Below are 16822 nucleotides of genomic sequence, written 5' to 3'. Positions count from 1 at the left end.
GGTTCAAATCCTAACTCTTCTATCAAGCACCTGTGATCTTGGCCAAGTACCTTAACACACCTAGCCTACCAAACATCATAGCTTAGCCCAGCCTACCTTAAAAGTGCACAGAACACTTACATTAGCCTACAGTTGGACGTTATCTAACAGAGACTATTTCATAATAGAGTATTGGATGTCGCTTGTAATTTATTAAATACTGTACCGAATGTGAAAAGCAGAATGATTTTATAGGTACTCAAGTATGGTTTCTACTGAAGGCATATTTTTGCACCATTGTAGTCAAAACATCAAGTTGAGCAATTGTGAGTAGAAGACTGTGTGTCCTGCTTTTTAAAATGACTATGTCCCTTGGCAGGGCTTTGCCATCATCCACACCTTACCTTTTTCTAGCAACGTTTATTGTCGGCATTTTATCTTGAAGTTGCTATTGTGAATGGGAGCCTCTACTACTTCTAGTTAATTTTTAATTTCTAATTGACATTTTTATATAGGAAAGCTGTTAATTTTTTATGTTAACTTTGTAATCAATGAACTACTGATAGTCTTCCAGTTGATTCCTATTTTATAGGCACTTACCTGAAAATAATTTAGCCTCCCACTTTCCAGGCTGTATACCTAATTTTTTTCACTTGCTAATTGCACTGGCAGGTGCTTCCAGAATAATACTAATCACGATGCAGCAGGAATGCAAGTTTACTAATGCTTTTGGGTTCCAGTCTGGGAAATTCATGCAAATGCAAGTGGTCCACAGATCAGCTGTGGGATACCACTGACATATGACACAATCTTTATCAGTTTATTTCTTCAATCTGCCCTTGAAACACATTGCTTATTTCCACAATCCCAGAACAATGTGAGGTCAGTAGAATTTCCTCAGATTCTGTGAACCAGGGTGGACCTTCCTGTTATCAATGAGGGGTGTCCCAGTAGCAGGCATTCTTTCTACATTCTTCTACTATAATCCTAATCACTTTGTCCTTAGACTGTTATCTAAGATAAGACTCTTGAATGTTGTATGAATTAATCTTAAAAACCATAAGCATCTGCAGAAAAAGACAGGACTCTCCCACTGAGAGGCCATCAGTATCCACATCCTAATGCTTGGCACGTAGTAGATTCCCAGATGAAGTAGTCTCTAATGATTCAATTCTTTCCTGTCTCTGCTACTAGAGACAGCCGGGATAAATCAGGCTCTTGGAGATAAGCATCAGCCTTCTCCTCTCACCTGTCTTGAATAGTATTCAGGGAGCAAAACCGGGCTCAGTGCCCACTGTAGATACCTAAGTGGGCAAGATCATTAAATGACCCGGGTCTTTTTTCCTCCCCTTTCAAGTCATAGCAGCAAGACAGCTTTCAAGAAAAAGTTAAACCAAGCCAGAGGTGGTTGAAAATGTATTTATTTTTTTTCAAATGATCTTTTTCAAGCAATAAATAAAACCAGACATGTTGACTTTTCTAAAAAACAAAACCAAACAAAAAAATCCCCTAAACTATATACATCCTACAGAAATACAGGCATATCAAATGTAGAAATGACATCACTCTGGAAGACGGGGCTATTTACACAAGTTATAAGGATTGCATTGCTGTCTTTAAGAAGTCTCTTCCTTGAATGACTTGGAAACTTTAAGGAAGGGCAGGGTATTGGGGGGAAGGGAGGCCTTCAAAGAGGAGACACCCTCCATCTTTACTGATGGACAAGACAGTTTCAAGGAAAAACATCAACATCCAGACACTGCATTGAATCCCCTAACAATGCTCCACAGATAGTCTGGCTCTCAAAGATCCCTGAAGGATGTCCCATTCAAGAGGTCCTGAGAAAAACCATCTCACCAGGCTATGGCAGGCAGTGAGACCCTGCTGGGCCAGCAACAACCCCTTGGCTGTGGCTACTGCAAGTAAAGTGAGTTCTGTGTTATCAGACACAGCCTCCAACAGTGCCTTGACATCCGGAAGCAGGGTAGTTTTCTAAATTCGCAGCACATGCAAAGTACCTGGGGAGCTTTGAAACCTACTGATGCCCAAGTCCCACCCAGAGACAGGATGCATTGGTCTAGGAGACCCTGGGTATCAGGACGTTGAAAGCTCCCCAGGTGGGTCTAAATGCAGAGCCACAGCTTTACTTCTGTAAGCTTGGTTGGTGGCCAACTCTCATTCTGCAGCACCTCCCCCACGTTGGAATCAAACATCCTTCAGCCCCCTCTCCATCACCCCAAGAATTCTAAATTTTTCTCATGGCTTTCCAAGCTCGAAAACTCACTGGAAACCAACTAGAATAAACAACTGAGCGAAACTGCCTCAGGAGGGAGGGAATGCCAAAGGCTGGGATCTATCGGTCACCTGGCCACCTGCTCACCCCCGCTTCAGCCTAATGATGCTTCACGGGAAAGCTTGGTCCATGTTCCCCAGGGATCCTCCACATATACCCTTGTGTCTGACAAGACTCTGGGGGAGAATCAGCAGCATTCCTCCTTCATTATAGAATATTCAGTTAGCATCCTGCCTTCTGTAGTCAATAGCAAAGTTGATAGAGGGTCCATGCTTTCTGGCCATGACGGAAACTTCCCATCACTAGAAATCACTTTGCAAGAGGAATGAATGCCTACTGAAATTCACTGACCATCAGAACTGAACTCGTTCTTGTGTGGTCATCAGAGCTATTCCAAATCACGCAAGAAGTCTCCTGGTGGGAAAACAAGTTTAAAAGTCCCTTTTCCCAATTAAGCCAACGTCCTATTTTACTTCTGGAAGTTTGGGAACTCAGGCTGCTATCAAGTACAAAGAAAATGGCTTTATAAATAGTTGTTTTGACATTGTGATAGAAGACTTGAATTGGAAAGCAGAGGAAAGACATCTCTGGAGCTAGTCCTGAGTTCCGACTGTCCATGTGGTTGGAATCCAGTCTGGGAAAGCAGGACAGTTTTGGCAAATGTGCACGCATTCTGTGAATGACTATTTTGCAGCTTCCCTGCTGCTGGGATCCAAGGGCTTTTTCAGCTGCAGAACTCTCTGGACTTCTAGGAGTCAAGGAAAAGGTAGAAATGTCCAACTGTGCTGTCTCTAAATGGGTCCATTGTCTGGGAACCCAACCCCTCCACACCTCACCCTAAATTGTTATTCCCAGAGGAAGCAGGGAGCCTCTGGCTCTTCTAAAATCAGGCTTAGGAAGAGCTCTGGCCTGACCCAAAGGTAGGGCTTGGCTAAGTCAGGATGAATGATGCTGACAGAGATTCATGGTTAACGGAAGGAAAAGTAGCCTGCCTGGTCCTGTCTGGGATGCCAGATGAGAAGGAGCATCCCCACATGATGTACACTGAGGCCCGACATTAATTATGGGTGAGCCAGAATGTTGGTTTACAGTGAGACTCTCAAAGGACACGTGTGCATACATGCACACATACACGTGCACACACACATACACAAGCTATCATTTCTAGACAAGTTTGCAATCACCTCTAATCTGGCACTCCTTAACACTGTCCCACAATACTACAAATGGAATAGCATGTAGCTTCTTCCCTCCCCCCTCCCCCTCCCCAGCCCACCCCACAGAAAACATCTCTTTATCCCTCCATAGCTAAATGGCACCCACATACCCATGAGGCACGGCTTGGAAGCCAGTGGCCAGCCTCCACACAAGTTTTCCCCATCACCCCTTGGTCCACCTCACTGATACTCTCTTCCCCTTCTAGACTTTGAGGAGACCTGAATTGTGGTGTTTCCTTCCCCTTTTGATTCATAAAAGGGCCTTCAAAAATATTCACTGAACCAAGAATTTTAAGGAGGCAAGAGGCAGGATGTGGTGGCTTATGCCTGTAATCCCAGCACTTTTGGAGGCCAAAGCAGGAGAATCACTTGAGGCCAGGAGTTCGAGACCACCCTGGGCGACAATAGCAAGATTTCCCCCCCATCTCCGTGTTCTGTTTTAAATAACTCAAGAATTTGTTGGTATATTTCATTTTAAGAAACCCTCTAAAATTAAAACCTCTGATGTATGTAAAAGAGAAAAGATGGTGCTTCAACTTACAAAAGGACTGATTTCAGGTATGTTTCTAGTTTTGTGGCCTCACCAATGGCTTCCTGCATGAAAATATGAACGGCACCCAACTTTCCAGGAGCACCTTAGTATGATATGGCATTGACCACAGATGATAGACGAGTCTTAGGTCTATGAGAAAAATGCTCCAACCACCAAACTGACCATGGGAGAGAAAAGGTTGTTTTGTGGTCTAAAATCTCTTGGGGGGCCGGTATGCCCAGGAACCAGCTTAAAAAGCAATTCAAGTTGGTCACAGTGGTATGTGCCTATAGTTCCAGCTACTTGGGAGGTTAAGGAGGGAGGATCATTTGGGGCCAGGAAATCAAGACCAGCCTGGGCAACAACAACAACAAAAAAGGCAATTCAAATGCAATCCTTTTTTCCTCCTCCCACCCACCCTGCCTGCTTCTCAGTGGCAACAAATGCAAGTTGATCCCCATGCTACCTTGTACATACCTACAAGACACCACTGACTTCCTAACTGCTTTGACGATGTCTGCATGCTATTGTGCTCGGCTGTTTGACATTAACATAAATATGTTCTAAACTCACTGTCACTAGACTCCTTATACTTACGCACTCTCAAGAAATTCTTAATAAATACTTTTATTTATTATGAAGCATAATTATTCACCTGTTGGTGACTCAGAAGTGAAAACCATGTCCTCGAAGATTTCTTTTGAAAAAACAAAATTCCTGTAACTACAACAACAACAATACAGGGACAAGCACACAGAACCAGGCACTTCTGGGAAACTTGTCATCTTCTTATTCCCCTCCCCCCTTAACAAAACTGGTTGGGCACATTTACCAGGATCTGTGGGTTTCATAACTTCAAGCCTTACTGCTTAAAAAAATGAGGTAAGAAATTCCTATCTGAAAAGTAAAACTGACACATAAACCAAACCAAGGTCTTCCCTGGCCGCTGTAGCAACCGTTATTGCTCTAGGTTGGAGTGTTGCGTTTGTTTGATTGTAATATGTATTCAGAGTCCTTATTGCCGTTCTGGCTGGCCCCGTGGTTGGCCAAGAAGAAATGGATGGGGAAGGAGCTTGGTCACCTGCTCCCAGCTGGTCAGTCCTGCCCAACCCTTGCTGGGAGCCAACTCTGGTTTCGGAGGTCCCCAGGGCGGCCCTAGCAGCTGGGGGAGGTGGTGATGGGGCTGTGCAGGTAGGGCAGGCTGCTAGGGGCCGAGTGCACGCCCACCGAGACTGGGAAGCTGAACACAAACTGCGAGGTGGGGGTGGCAGGGGCCTTGCCCCGCTCCCGCAGGGGCCCGGAGGGGCTGGCGGCCTCCGCGGCGCAGGACGTGGCCAGCACCTGGGACTCGAACTGCAGCAGCTGCCCCATGAAGCTGAAGTTAGGAGAGATGATGCTCCGGCGCTGCTTGACGAACTCAAAGGCCTCCTCCAGCCTCACCCGCTTCTTCATCATCAGGTAGGCCAGGCAGATGGTGGCCGAGCGGGAGATGCCCGCCTGGCAGTGCACCAGCACCCGCCCGCGGCAGTCCTTCACCGCATCTGGGGCAGAGAGCGGACAAGTCAGTGTTCGTCCGGGCAACCCTCGTCCCCACCCCCCCCCCGGGGCATCAGCCAGTGCTAGAAGGACGGGAGGCTCCCGGAAGGACTAGCCACGGTAGACTGGGAAGAAAGCCCACGTGGGAAGGGCTCTAGAATTCCCCCCATTCTGGGGTCTTTGTGAGATTTAACCAAACAAAAGTGTTGCGCTTAGGGAAAACACGCATGCGCTTAGGGAAACAGGCAGGCACATAGCTTAGAGAAAATGCACGTGCTACAGCCTGCTAAATCCTGTCAGCTCTGTTCAAGGATTTCCCTCTGCAGAAACAAAACGATGCAAAGCTCCATGTGTCTTCCTTCCCATCCAAAATGTCTTGCCACCTAGACATCGGGAGCCATGCAGGGTAAAGGTTGTTGGCTCTATAAGCCAGGGATGGGTGAAGGTTTATCTTCCCACTCCCAATATTGAACAGCAAGCCTTCCGTTGACGAAGGGGGAAATGGACACCCCTGAATGAAGTCTATCTCCAACACATGTGTTACCAGTGGTTCCCCCTCTTCTTCCCCACTGGCCCTCGGACCCAGAACCCCAAGGTCAGGGCCAGCCTACCGATGTACTCAATGGCTTCCATGAACCAGGAGCTGATGTCGGCCTTGTGGTTGTCTTCCACTGGGATGCACTTGTACTGATAGTGTCCTTCAAAGTGATTTGGGCAGTCCGAGGAGACATTCAACAGGGCTGTGATCCCCAGGGTGTCCAGCATGTCTCTCCGGGCAGCATGATAGGCACTGCCGAGGTAGAGGAAGGGAAGGATCTCCACAGGACCCCCCTGCACCAGAAAGGGGAAACAAAGGCCCCCAAACAGCATGAATGTACAGTGAACTGGCCAAGGGCTGAGTTGCTCGGCACAAGGAGGTGGGAAGCCTGTCCCGGCACAGCTCTCCCAGGCTCCCCCTCACCTCCCAGAGCTCCAGGATGGGCAATGGACTTCTCCAGTCTGCTCTCTGTGCATGGGCAGAGAAGCCAGGGCAAGTAAAGCCCCTGCAGCCCACCTCCCTCATGACAAATGACATGGCAGGAAGATGCTGGTTTTGAGGTGACATCTGTGACACTGAGAGGTCACACCTGCCCATTATCAAGCCATCTGTTGTGTGGCTTAGGTGCTTATTTGGTTGGATATGTCTTCATGGGACACATCAAAAACAGATGCCAGCCAGGTGTAGTGGCTCAAGCAAGACGTCCCAGCATTTTGGGAGGTTGAGGTGAAAGGACTGATTGAGCCCAGGAATATGAGATCAACCTGAACAACACAACCAGACTCCATCTCTACAAATAATATAAATTAGCTGGGTGTGGCAGAGCACACCTTTAGTCCCAGGTACTCAGGGAGCTGAGATGGGAGGATCATGTAAGGCCAGGGGTTTGAGGCTGCAGTGAGCTATGATCACATCACTGCATTCCAGCCTGGATGACAGAGCAAGACCTTGACTCTAAAAAATAAAAATAAAAACATTAAAAAAAAATACACGTGCCCTTTAGTCTCACAGACAAGAGAAGGGATCCTGGCAAAATGAGGCAATGCTGGCTCAAACTAATGACAAGAGATTTGGAGAGCAGTATCCATTTAATGGAAAGGACTGGAGGGGGTGGACTTGTAAGAAATGCAGCAGCTCAAACTGGTTTTCTTAGAGGGAGTGTGGGTGAGAATCTATGTCTATTTGGCTAGTCATGGGGGCAGCCTGATTGTCGGAGACCTGGATACATTCCATAGTCTGCCCTTTCAGAGAGGATGTCCTCAGCTTCCTCTACAGCAGGTCACTCCGGGCTTCAAGAGGTCTCTCCACTTGTCTGCACCTCACTCTAGAGGCCAAGCCAGGGAGTTGTGTTTTTATGCTTTTTTCTTAAGGGAAGGTAATAAGAAAAACATGCGGAAGAATTCCGAGGAATAAATGGGCCCTACCTAATATCCTATGAAACACTCAGGGTTCACCATATTCCCCCCAAACTGAGGCACTGCATTTAAAGCCTTAAAAAAAAAACCCTCAGAACTCTGAAAAGAAGGTCTGCCTTGTGCCCCTACCCTGCCCCCACCCACGAGCTCTGTGCTTGGAGTCTACCTGGTCATGCAGTGGGGTCCCACAGGAGCTGCAGCCCAGGTCCAAGGACTCCGTAGCGCTGGGGGGCACCGGGGGCGGGATGGCTGCGAGGGCCTTGGTTTTGGAACAGAACTCTGGGTACTCGGAGGAAAACCTCTCATAGCCACCTGTGAAGGAGAAAAAAGTTCAGGTTAACAGGATCACTGTGCCAACAGGAAGTCAGAAAGAACTTGATTCCTACCAAACTCAGGAGAGCTACTGGGAAGGTGGGTGTGGTTGGGCTCTGTATTGACCACTGGGTGGCGCCATGGGCCTAGAGATAATGACCATGGCTAATGACCATTTCCAGAGACACAGAGTCTGGCATCAAGGCTGAAAGGATGCTGCAGACTTCAGGAAAGCTTAATGGGCAAAACCAGGATAAGACAGGAAGATACACAAAGAAGGGTGTGGGAGGTGTGCAGGAGGGACTCTTTCCTTAGATCCTCAGGGAGATGACAAAGCTTGGAAGAGGTAACAGCCACTATGGGCTTCCGCGGGCACAAAAGAACTGGAGTCAACTGCCACCCCCAATCCCAGTCCTTCTTTTGGAGAGGTTTTCTGATGTGAGAAAGACGGGGAAAAAATGACTCTGGCCCGAAATCTTTTGAATCTCAAAGAGGAACAGATGCCAACTGCACGGGCCCGTGAACAGCTGTTTCATCGACAAGGAGCCAGAACAAGAGGAAACCGGCTTAAATCTAACTAAATCCCTCTTGCTACATACAGGTTTGGAGCAAGAGAGGATTTCCTGGCCTAAGAGTAGTGGTAAGCTCTGGATTGGTTATCGGTAGAAACATCTTCCGGAGAAGGGAGAACTTTTTTTTTTTTTTTTTGAGGTGGAGTATCACTCTGTCGCCCAGGTTGGAGTGCAGTGGCACACTCATGGCTACCCCAGCCTCGACCTACTGGACTCTGGCGTTCCTTTCGCCTCAGCCTTCCAAGTAGCCGGAACTACAGGAGCACGCTACAATGACCGGCTAATTTTTTGATTTTTTATTGTAGAGACGAGGTCTTGCCAAGTTGCCAGGGCTGGTCTCGAACCCGTGGGCTCAGGCAATCCTTTCGCCTTGGCCTCCCAAAGTGCTGAGATTACAGGCTGAGCCACCAAGTCCAGCCAAAGGAGAACTTTTCAATAATAAATACATAAACAAACAACTTATCTGGGCCAGAGGGAGTTTAACTGGTAATTGGGGAAGGGGAGCAGGGACAGGCTGGCAGGGGGCGCCTCTGAGAAGAAAAACGCTCAAGCCCCATGGCTGACTTTCTTATGCTTTTATGGGACTTCGCCACCAACTTCCGGTCTAAAGTGCAGTTAATGTTGGACCCTGTTTGATTTATATTTTGCAGTCTCTGTAGGACCCGCAATGGATTATACTGATTCAGTAGGGCCTGCATGTTGAGGTACCACCATTCTAACGGGCCCGACTAACATGACATATTGGCGGAGGGTGCCAGATGCAGCTACCTCTCCAGTCTTTTTTTTTGAGCTGGAGTCTCGCTCTGTCGCCCAGACTGGAGTGCAGTGGCCGCTCCCGGCCACCGCAGCCTCGACCTGCTGGGCTCCGGCGATCCTTCCGCCTCAGCCTTCCAAGTAGCCCGAACTACAGGCACGTGCTACCACACCTGGCTAAGTTTTTGATTTATTGTAGAAATGAGGTCTCGCCAAGTTGCCCAGGCGGGTCTCAAACCTGCGGGCTCAGGCAATCCACTCACCTCAGCCTCCCAAGGCGCGGGATTACAGGCTGAGCCACCGAGCCCGGCTCTCTCCAGTCTTTATGACTGTGATATGGGGCCACACTGTCCCCTAGAGCCATTCAAGGCAGTCTTCCAGTGTGCAGGCATGTGACGGTTCTCAGTCACTCGCCCCAGATCCCAACCCTAAGAACTTCCTACCGCTTCTGAGAGGAAGGAAAAGGCCTCTCTGCCACATCAGAAGGCTTACAGAAACAGGGCACACATTTTTTCCTCTCTGACCAGAGGCTTCTCTATCTCCCTCTGCTCCCTCCCCTCAGGATATATATGGCTCTCTGGTCACAGGCCCTTGTTCCTGCTGAGTCATAGTGACCAGCCTCCCTGGATGGAAAACCTGCTGGCGGCCGGTGCTGACAACCTCAGAGGAGCCAGTGGCCTGGGTGCCCGTCTCATCACAGGACCATTCCCTCCTTCCTCTTTCCTTATAAGGCTCCCCAAAATGCAGTGATTGGAGAATGGAGGAAGAGGAGGCAGCAAATGTCTGTCTGTAGCTGAAGCCTCCCATGGGCCTCAGCCATGGGGCACGTCGGTCAGTGACCCCCTTTGGAGAGAAAATGGAAGGGGAAATGGACTGGCCAACAAACTGCGGTTTACACCTGTGCCAAAAGCCGTCACTTGTTACTCTGTACATCTACAGAATTTGACAATGTTTAAACAAAATGACGCTTGTATCTGATACATCATTTGACAGATGACAACACATTTAAAAAAGAAATCTAAGGTGTGAGTGCTGTCCAGCCAAGACTCACCACTCAAGCAGACAAGTCGATCCCCACCCAAAAGTGAATGATCAGGTCCAGGAGCACCAGGGCAGGGACCAAGGTCACAGAGCAGAGCGCCCCTGGGGCTGCAGAAGCAGAAGGATCCTAGAGTGGAGAATGTTCTTCCCATTGCTGAGTGGGTCCAGACCAGGACACCAGAGTGACATTCTGGAGAGGGTGCAGGCTTTGCAGTTGGGCTGAATCCACACCTGTCAACCCTCTCCGAGCCTCCTGGTCTGTAAGAGGTGATGGAAAGCCCCCTGCACAGAGTCCTTCGAGGACTGATTGTAGCAGCCAGGGCTCTGTGCTTGTCATCGAGGAAACACATCCTGAAGGCTTCCCTTCTCTGTGCCTATAGTCAGGGGTGCCCTCGCCAGAGATCCTCAAAGACCCAAGAAGAACAAGGGGGCTGAGTAGTGCTGGCAACGTGCCAGGCTATTGACATCCTGCTTTCCTGGGCTGGAGACCTGGCAGGTAAGACAGATAAAGGGCAGGTAGCACATTCCCGGTTTCACCTCCCCTCCCCAGGTATGGCCAGCCACGCTGGCTCAGAGGGACTTGAAGTTGCTGTGACCAAGGGATGGTGATTGGGGGGAGGAGGGCAAATGGCTGCATGGGCAGGACCCAGGTGTCCCAGGTGGTAGAGGACAGGCTACACCAGGCATGGGGGCCATCTATTGTCTCTCCCAGGCTGATCGTAAGAGACAGTAACTATCTAGAAAAGACAGCACTGGAATGGAGCAGAAAAACTAGTACTGAAAAGTCAGTTTCCACTGGAGGAGCTTTAAAGAACAAGCAGAAAGGAACAATGTGAACAGAAGCAGATTAGCTCATGGGACAGAAGCACCGGAAGGTTCTGGTCCCTGACACTGGCAGCCATGACAGAATTTCTGTCTCCTGAACTGCTGCTAGCTTTGGGGGTCTGTGGCTGGTTGTCACAAGAAGCAACACAAAGTTCCTTCTGATGGACCCATGAGCTGCGCTCAGATCAGGACCGTGAATGAGAACAGTATGTGCTGGGGGCCTGGAGGACATGGTCAAGGTCGTGCAGGGGGATGTATGCAAGTTAGTGTGTATCCACTGGATGGAAGAAGCCAATCAAGTCCACACCCCAGAAAGTTGTGTCTGGGTGTCCCATCTATGTGAATTAAAAGCATAGCCACAGTGAAGACGGAATGCTTACTACGTGCCAGGCTCTTTCCAGTCCTGTATCCAACCAACCCCTGTGGGACACATGATGAGACCCATTTTACAGGATTAAAAAACTGAGGTGCAGGGCAGCCAAGGAACCTGTCTGTGTGGTCCCCTACAGGTGGGGACAGGGTGGGCACTCAGCCTGGTGGCCTCAAAGCCAGCTGTCTAACTTCTCAGAGACACTACCTGCCCCATAGGTCAGGACAGGGCCGGCACTCTGCCTGGTAGCCTCAAAGCCAGCCATCTAACGTCTCAGAGACATCATTGCCTGCAGATTTCATCAAGGAAAGACAGACTTCTCACCACACAGAACTGATCTGAACCAATCTGCTGATATCTCACCAAAACTGCCTCTACCCAGTGGTTTCCTAACTCCATGCTGAAGAGGGTATCACATTTGGTGGAACTTTTGTTTCAGATACACACACACACACACACACACATACACATATATACACACACATGCATATCCCTCTCCTGGGTCACAGTGTAAATTTAAATGTATTTCTTACAGTGGACGGGATCAAAAAAAGACAACGCTAAGACATGTTCCCCTCAGTCCCTCCTACCCATCCCCAGATCTGTGCCACTAGCATACATAGCCACAGCTCTTTTGCTAAGAGCTAGAATTAGATCACCAAGTTTTGGCTGGGCACAGTGGCTCAACCTGTAATCCCAGTACTTTGGGAGGCCAAGGTTACGGGTTTGTCTGAGCCTGGGTGTTCAAGATCAGCCTGGGCAACTTGGTGAGACCTCGTCTCAACAATAAATCACATAAAATTAGCCAGGCGTGGTAGCGTACAACTGTAGTTCCAGTTACTTGGAAGGCTGAAGCAGAAGGATTGCCGGAGCCCAGCAGGTCGAAGCTGCAGTGGCTGTGAGTGTGCCACTGAACTCCAGCCTGGGTGACGGAGTGGGACTCCAACTCAGGGGGGAAAGATCACCAAGTTTTATCCAAAATTCATGAAAAGGAAAGCTTCTTCCCACCATCTACAAAGGGCCTGAGCCGTATTCCATGCCCTCAGCAGGAGTGCAGGGGGAACAAGCAGAGACAGATCTGGGTGCAAGTCTCAGCTCCAGCTGTGGGAACTTGGGCAAGTACATTCCCTCCTAAGCCCTCCTTTTTTCTCACCCTCAAAATGTAAGGATTTCAGACTGTCGTAATCGCTAAATCCCGATGTTCTGTGATTTTAAATATGCAGGATCTACTTATTTGCTAGTCAGTTTTGTCAGGTCCAAAGCAGCAGGTACCTACAATCTGCATTTGTATCTTCTGAATAAAATTTCATTAACAGACATGCATTTTGACTCTTTTTTTATGTTCTATTGAATATATGAATCGAATGTATCGAACATGTCTATGAATTACATTCTATTGAATGTAATTTCATAACAGAATTCTTACTAATTTTAACCTGTTTTTCCATGTCCTTAGTTAAGAATATATTTCCTATTCTTAAGTCTCTCGTTTTCTCATCTGAATTGTAAAACTTGAAAGTCTAGAAGAAAAATGAGAATATAATTTTCACATGACTTACTTGAGAAATAAATCTTTCTAGAGTTCAACTGCATGTGCTTCTTTTTCCTCACACACATTCTCACAGGGAGGCAATTTGCAACGCTGAGTGAAATTGATGACCAGAAGCTCTCCAGTGCACCCACCCCGCCTCTACAGGAACAGGGAAGAATGCAAGTAAGAGTGCTTCACAAAGGGCAAGTTGAGGCAGTGCTGATAATATCACCATAACAGGACTCTTAATGGGAGCTGTGGTGGGGAAGACTGCCTTCTGGTGATGACTGTGGTCATGGATCTCAAAAGAGATCCCCATTGCCCTCTCATAGAACTGACTCATGGATCTGCCCATCAAGAAAGCCTGAGGGTGTATGAAGGTCATTTGCCTTTGGGAATTTCACTTTAGTGAGTGCTGACTTAGTAAGCACCCATCTAAAGGCTGAGCAGCATTGAATCTACCTAAGTGGACTTCTCACCTTTGGACTCTGCACACAGAGAAACCCGCACCTTCCTGCCAGCTGGCTGACACTGAATGCCATGCTGGGGCTGAGATGTGGACTGCAGTCTCTCCTGGCCATTCTGGACAATCTGCTATGTTCAGCAAAATGGCTTCCGTTGGACTGAACTTATCTTCCTGTCATGTTTCCTCTTTGTTAGCCCAGCACTGGCTCCCAGTAAGGAATTCCGCTCTCTGGTTTCAGATGATCTGATTTTCTCAAGGAATTTCTTGGCTACTTAAAATGACCACCCTTTCTCTCTCCCTCAGTCTTGGAAGCAGCTCATGTTGGTGGGTGCAGCCCACCTCTCCTGTAACAACCAGGACAAGCCCAAGGAAGTTGTGATGGTCTTCTTTAACCATCAGTCAATTTATACCAATGTCCCCATCTTCAGCTACTTTTGTTGGTGGGAAACATCCACTTTAAATGATGCCAAACGTAGTGTCTGCTCCATTTGTTGTATTCAGTGAATTACAATAAGGGTTGGAAATTATCTTTAAGGTCTACCATTGAGTAATTCAAACACTCTCAGTCCTTGGTTGTCATGGACACTATAACTGCAAGCAAAAAAGTGAGTCATTGTCCCTTTGAAGACAAAAGGTAGACAGCCTTGGCATCCCCCAGGGCTATGCTGTTTGATGTCTCTGGTCTCCTGGGGGACAAGAGATAAAGACAGAGATAGCAGAGAAAGCAAACAGAGAGAGAGGGCTGCCACCAGAGTTGCCAGGGCTGCTAGTACCCTCCACCAATCGTTGTTGGTCTTAGTGGATGTATTCTACAAAAAAGGTAGCAGCAGAGGCTGTATGGTCAGGCCTGGGGCTATTGGGTACTATATATTGATGACCAGAAGCTCTCCAGTGCACCCACCCAGTGAATTCCAACCTGGAGGGAGAACCTGAACTATCTGGCAATCCTCCCAACTTTTCAAGCAACTCCAAGCTCCAAGCTTTTAAAACAGGGATTCAATAAGAACAGAAAAAAGGCATAAGCTGAAGTGAATTTAGAAAGGAGGAAAGGAAGATAATGCTCTTATATCTAAAATCTTTTTTGCCTAATAGACGAATTTGTTATTTGGGGGGGGGAAGTAAAGAATGAGTTCTATTAGGATAAGAAAATGCTCTTTTTGTCTTTCTCTAATGACCAGGAAAGTCTAAAACTCTAATCCAAGGATTTATGAAGGAGAAAGGGATTTCAAGGGGAAGTATACTGTGATCAAAATCCGAAAAGCTGAAATTTCTAAACTGACCCTAAAAACACCTTATTGAATCCCTGTCTTAAATTAAATGAGCTGAAATAAAATTACCTCAATGAGCATCTTTTATCAGCAACAAGATGGAAAATACTGTACAATTTTAGTTATTGCTTTTAGCAAAACATGGGTACTATCAGAAAACAAAGGCTAGGCAGTACTTTTATTAAGTAAAGTTTGCTCCTGTCTGAATTTTCACTTGTGGAATCATTTAACTACCTGCGTGGAATAAACAATTGCCTTTCAATGTGGCAGAAACAGAAAACTGGATTTTTAAGTGCAATTCATTAGTGGAATTAGATTGTTTTGGCTGGAAAGCAATCATTTCTGAAAATATCCCGTTGTTTTTACTCCCTCCACCCCCCAAGGATGGCAGACACCCATGACCAGGCCTTCCAGTGCTTCCTGTCCTGCCCTCTTTTACTCACCGCACCAGCACACACAAAATGAGACACAATGTTCTCCTTCCCTTGCTGGAAAATAAAATGAATAACTCCAGTGGGAACCAAATTACTCAACCCTTCATCAATTCAGGTACCTACTAAAGATAATCTAAGGGGTTTTTTCTTCCTTGGCTTCTCAATATTCCCCCCTTTAGGTCACTACCCAATAGCCCCTCCCATGAAACCAGAGTTCCTCAACTGCGCACTGGCTTCTGGACACAGGTTTGTCTCTAGAAACGTAGGAGACTCCTTGCCTTTTACAGCAACCTTCCAGCAGGGCTGTAGGCGCAGACACTGACTCCTTTCCGCCCTCTCTAGAGATGCCTTTTCATTAGTGGGCAAAGAGGAGGAAGAGGAGGAAGAGGAGGAGCTGGGTTAAAGATGGCCTCTGCTTAGCACATATATCAAAATCAGCTAAGCTAAACTGATTCGGCCCGGTTAACCTGCAAGTCTTCACCACCACTATGGAACAAGCTGGAAGATTCTCCCACCTCTGTGAATTCCAGGGGGCTTGCTTCCCAGGGCAGGTTCTCTTTGCTGGTGAGGATGCGGCTAATCTTCTGGCTACTGGGGGCTGAATGGGGACTGTTCTTTAAGATGGGCTAAGCCTGAGACCCAGACCTAGACACCCTCCACCTCAGAGGATGTCCACTGTGAGACGCAGGAGGTGGTCCTCCCAGGTGGCTTTGGTGCACTCAAGAGGCAGCGCAGGTTTCAGGAAGAAACAGCCCTTCGAGGACTTCTTTTCCGTTGTCCGGGCACCTCGCCACCCCCAAGGAACCGCCATTTCCCCCGGAGGTTGCCTGTCCTCACCCAGTCATTTGCCTGGCCCTTCATCTCTGGCGCGGGGTGGCTCTCAGAACCGATTTGGCTCCCAGCTTCTCCGGATGGGATTCGGGAGGGACAGGGAGGTGCCCTGAACCCGAGAGGTAAACCTTACAAAATAACGTTTCCCACCCCCGGAGCGGGGCCTAAGCGTCTGCGCCCCCGGAAGCCCAAGGGCCCGGGCCCGGTCCCGTAGCTGCCGCTCCAGGGCAGTCCCCTCCGGATTTCTTCCAGGAAGGAAAGCACAACAAAACAAGCCCAGACTCCACGTGAGCCAGAGCCCAGCCCCAGCCCTGCTGCGTCCTCGGGGGTCCTGGGTCTCGAGGCCCGCGGAGAAGTGTGCGCCCGCGCTCTCCATCAGGGGAGACCCGAGGCCAGCGCGCCGCGGGAACCACCCGGCCCGCTCCGGCCACTCCGAGGGGCTTGCGTCCCAGAGGAATCAATCACTCTTCTCTCCCTCCACGCCCGAAGGCTCAAACAAAGGCGCGGACGCCTATCCTGGTGGTCCAAGCAGGACCAGCCTTTCCCCAGCACCCGCTCGGCGGCCCGGCCTTCCGGGACAAGCTCCTTCCCGGCACTTTCCCTTAAAGCGCGTTGGGCAGAAGGGGGGGGCTGGGCTCAACTGAGGTGCAAAGGGCGGCCCTCATGGAAAGAGAAAGAAAAATCAGCAAAATCGCCTTAGCAGTTCACCCAAAGGTCAACAGCAGCATTTCCCCGGCAGCTGACAGGTCAATTGGGCAGGAAACAACTGCGAGAACAAAGCCCCCCGCTGTTCGCAGGGGCGAACCCGGCTCGCCCGCGCTGAGCAGTTCTGTTGTGCTTTTTGGAGGGGGCGGTGGGGAGAGGTTTCCGCCCCTCCAGCTCCCTTCCTCCGGGGCGGACAGGTCGGGA

General features: G+C 48.7%; 1 protein-coding gene across 1 annotated transcript in view; it reads right to left on the bottom strand.

Moving 5' to 3' along the window:
* Positions 1-4611: 4611 nt before the first annotated feature.
* The window catches only part of DUSP4 (dual specificity phosphatase 4), a 13886-nt gene continuing 1675 nt past the window's right edge, over positions 4612-16822 (bottom strand). Inside the window, 3 exon segments of the mRNA XM_008049345.2 lie at positions 4612-5562; positions 6169-6388; positions 7677-7822. Coding sequence (XP_008047536.1) covers positions 5177-5562; positions 6169-6388; positions 7677-7822 — 752 coding nt within the window. The 3' untranslated portion in view covers positions 4612-5176.

This window comes from Carlito syrichta, unplaced genomic scaffold (assembly GCF_000164805.1).
Source record: "Carlito syrichta isolate Samal-C Ts95f unplaced genomic scaffold, Tarsius_syrichta-2.0.1 Scaffold132473, whole genome shotgun sequence".
Lineage (NCBI taxonomy): Eukaryota > Metazoa > Chordata > Mammalia > Primates > Tarsiidae > Carlito > Carlito syrichta.
The sequence above is the reverse complement of the archived record's forward strand: the minus strand, read 5'-3'. Positions and strand labels throughout refer to the sequence as shown.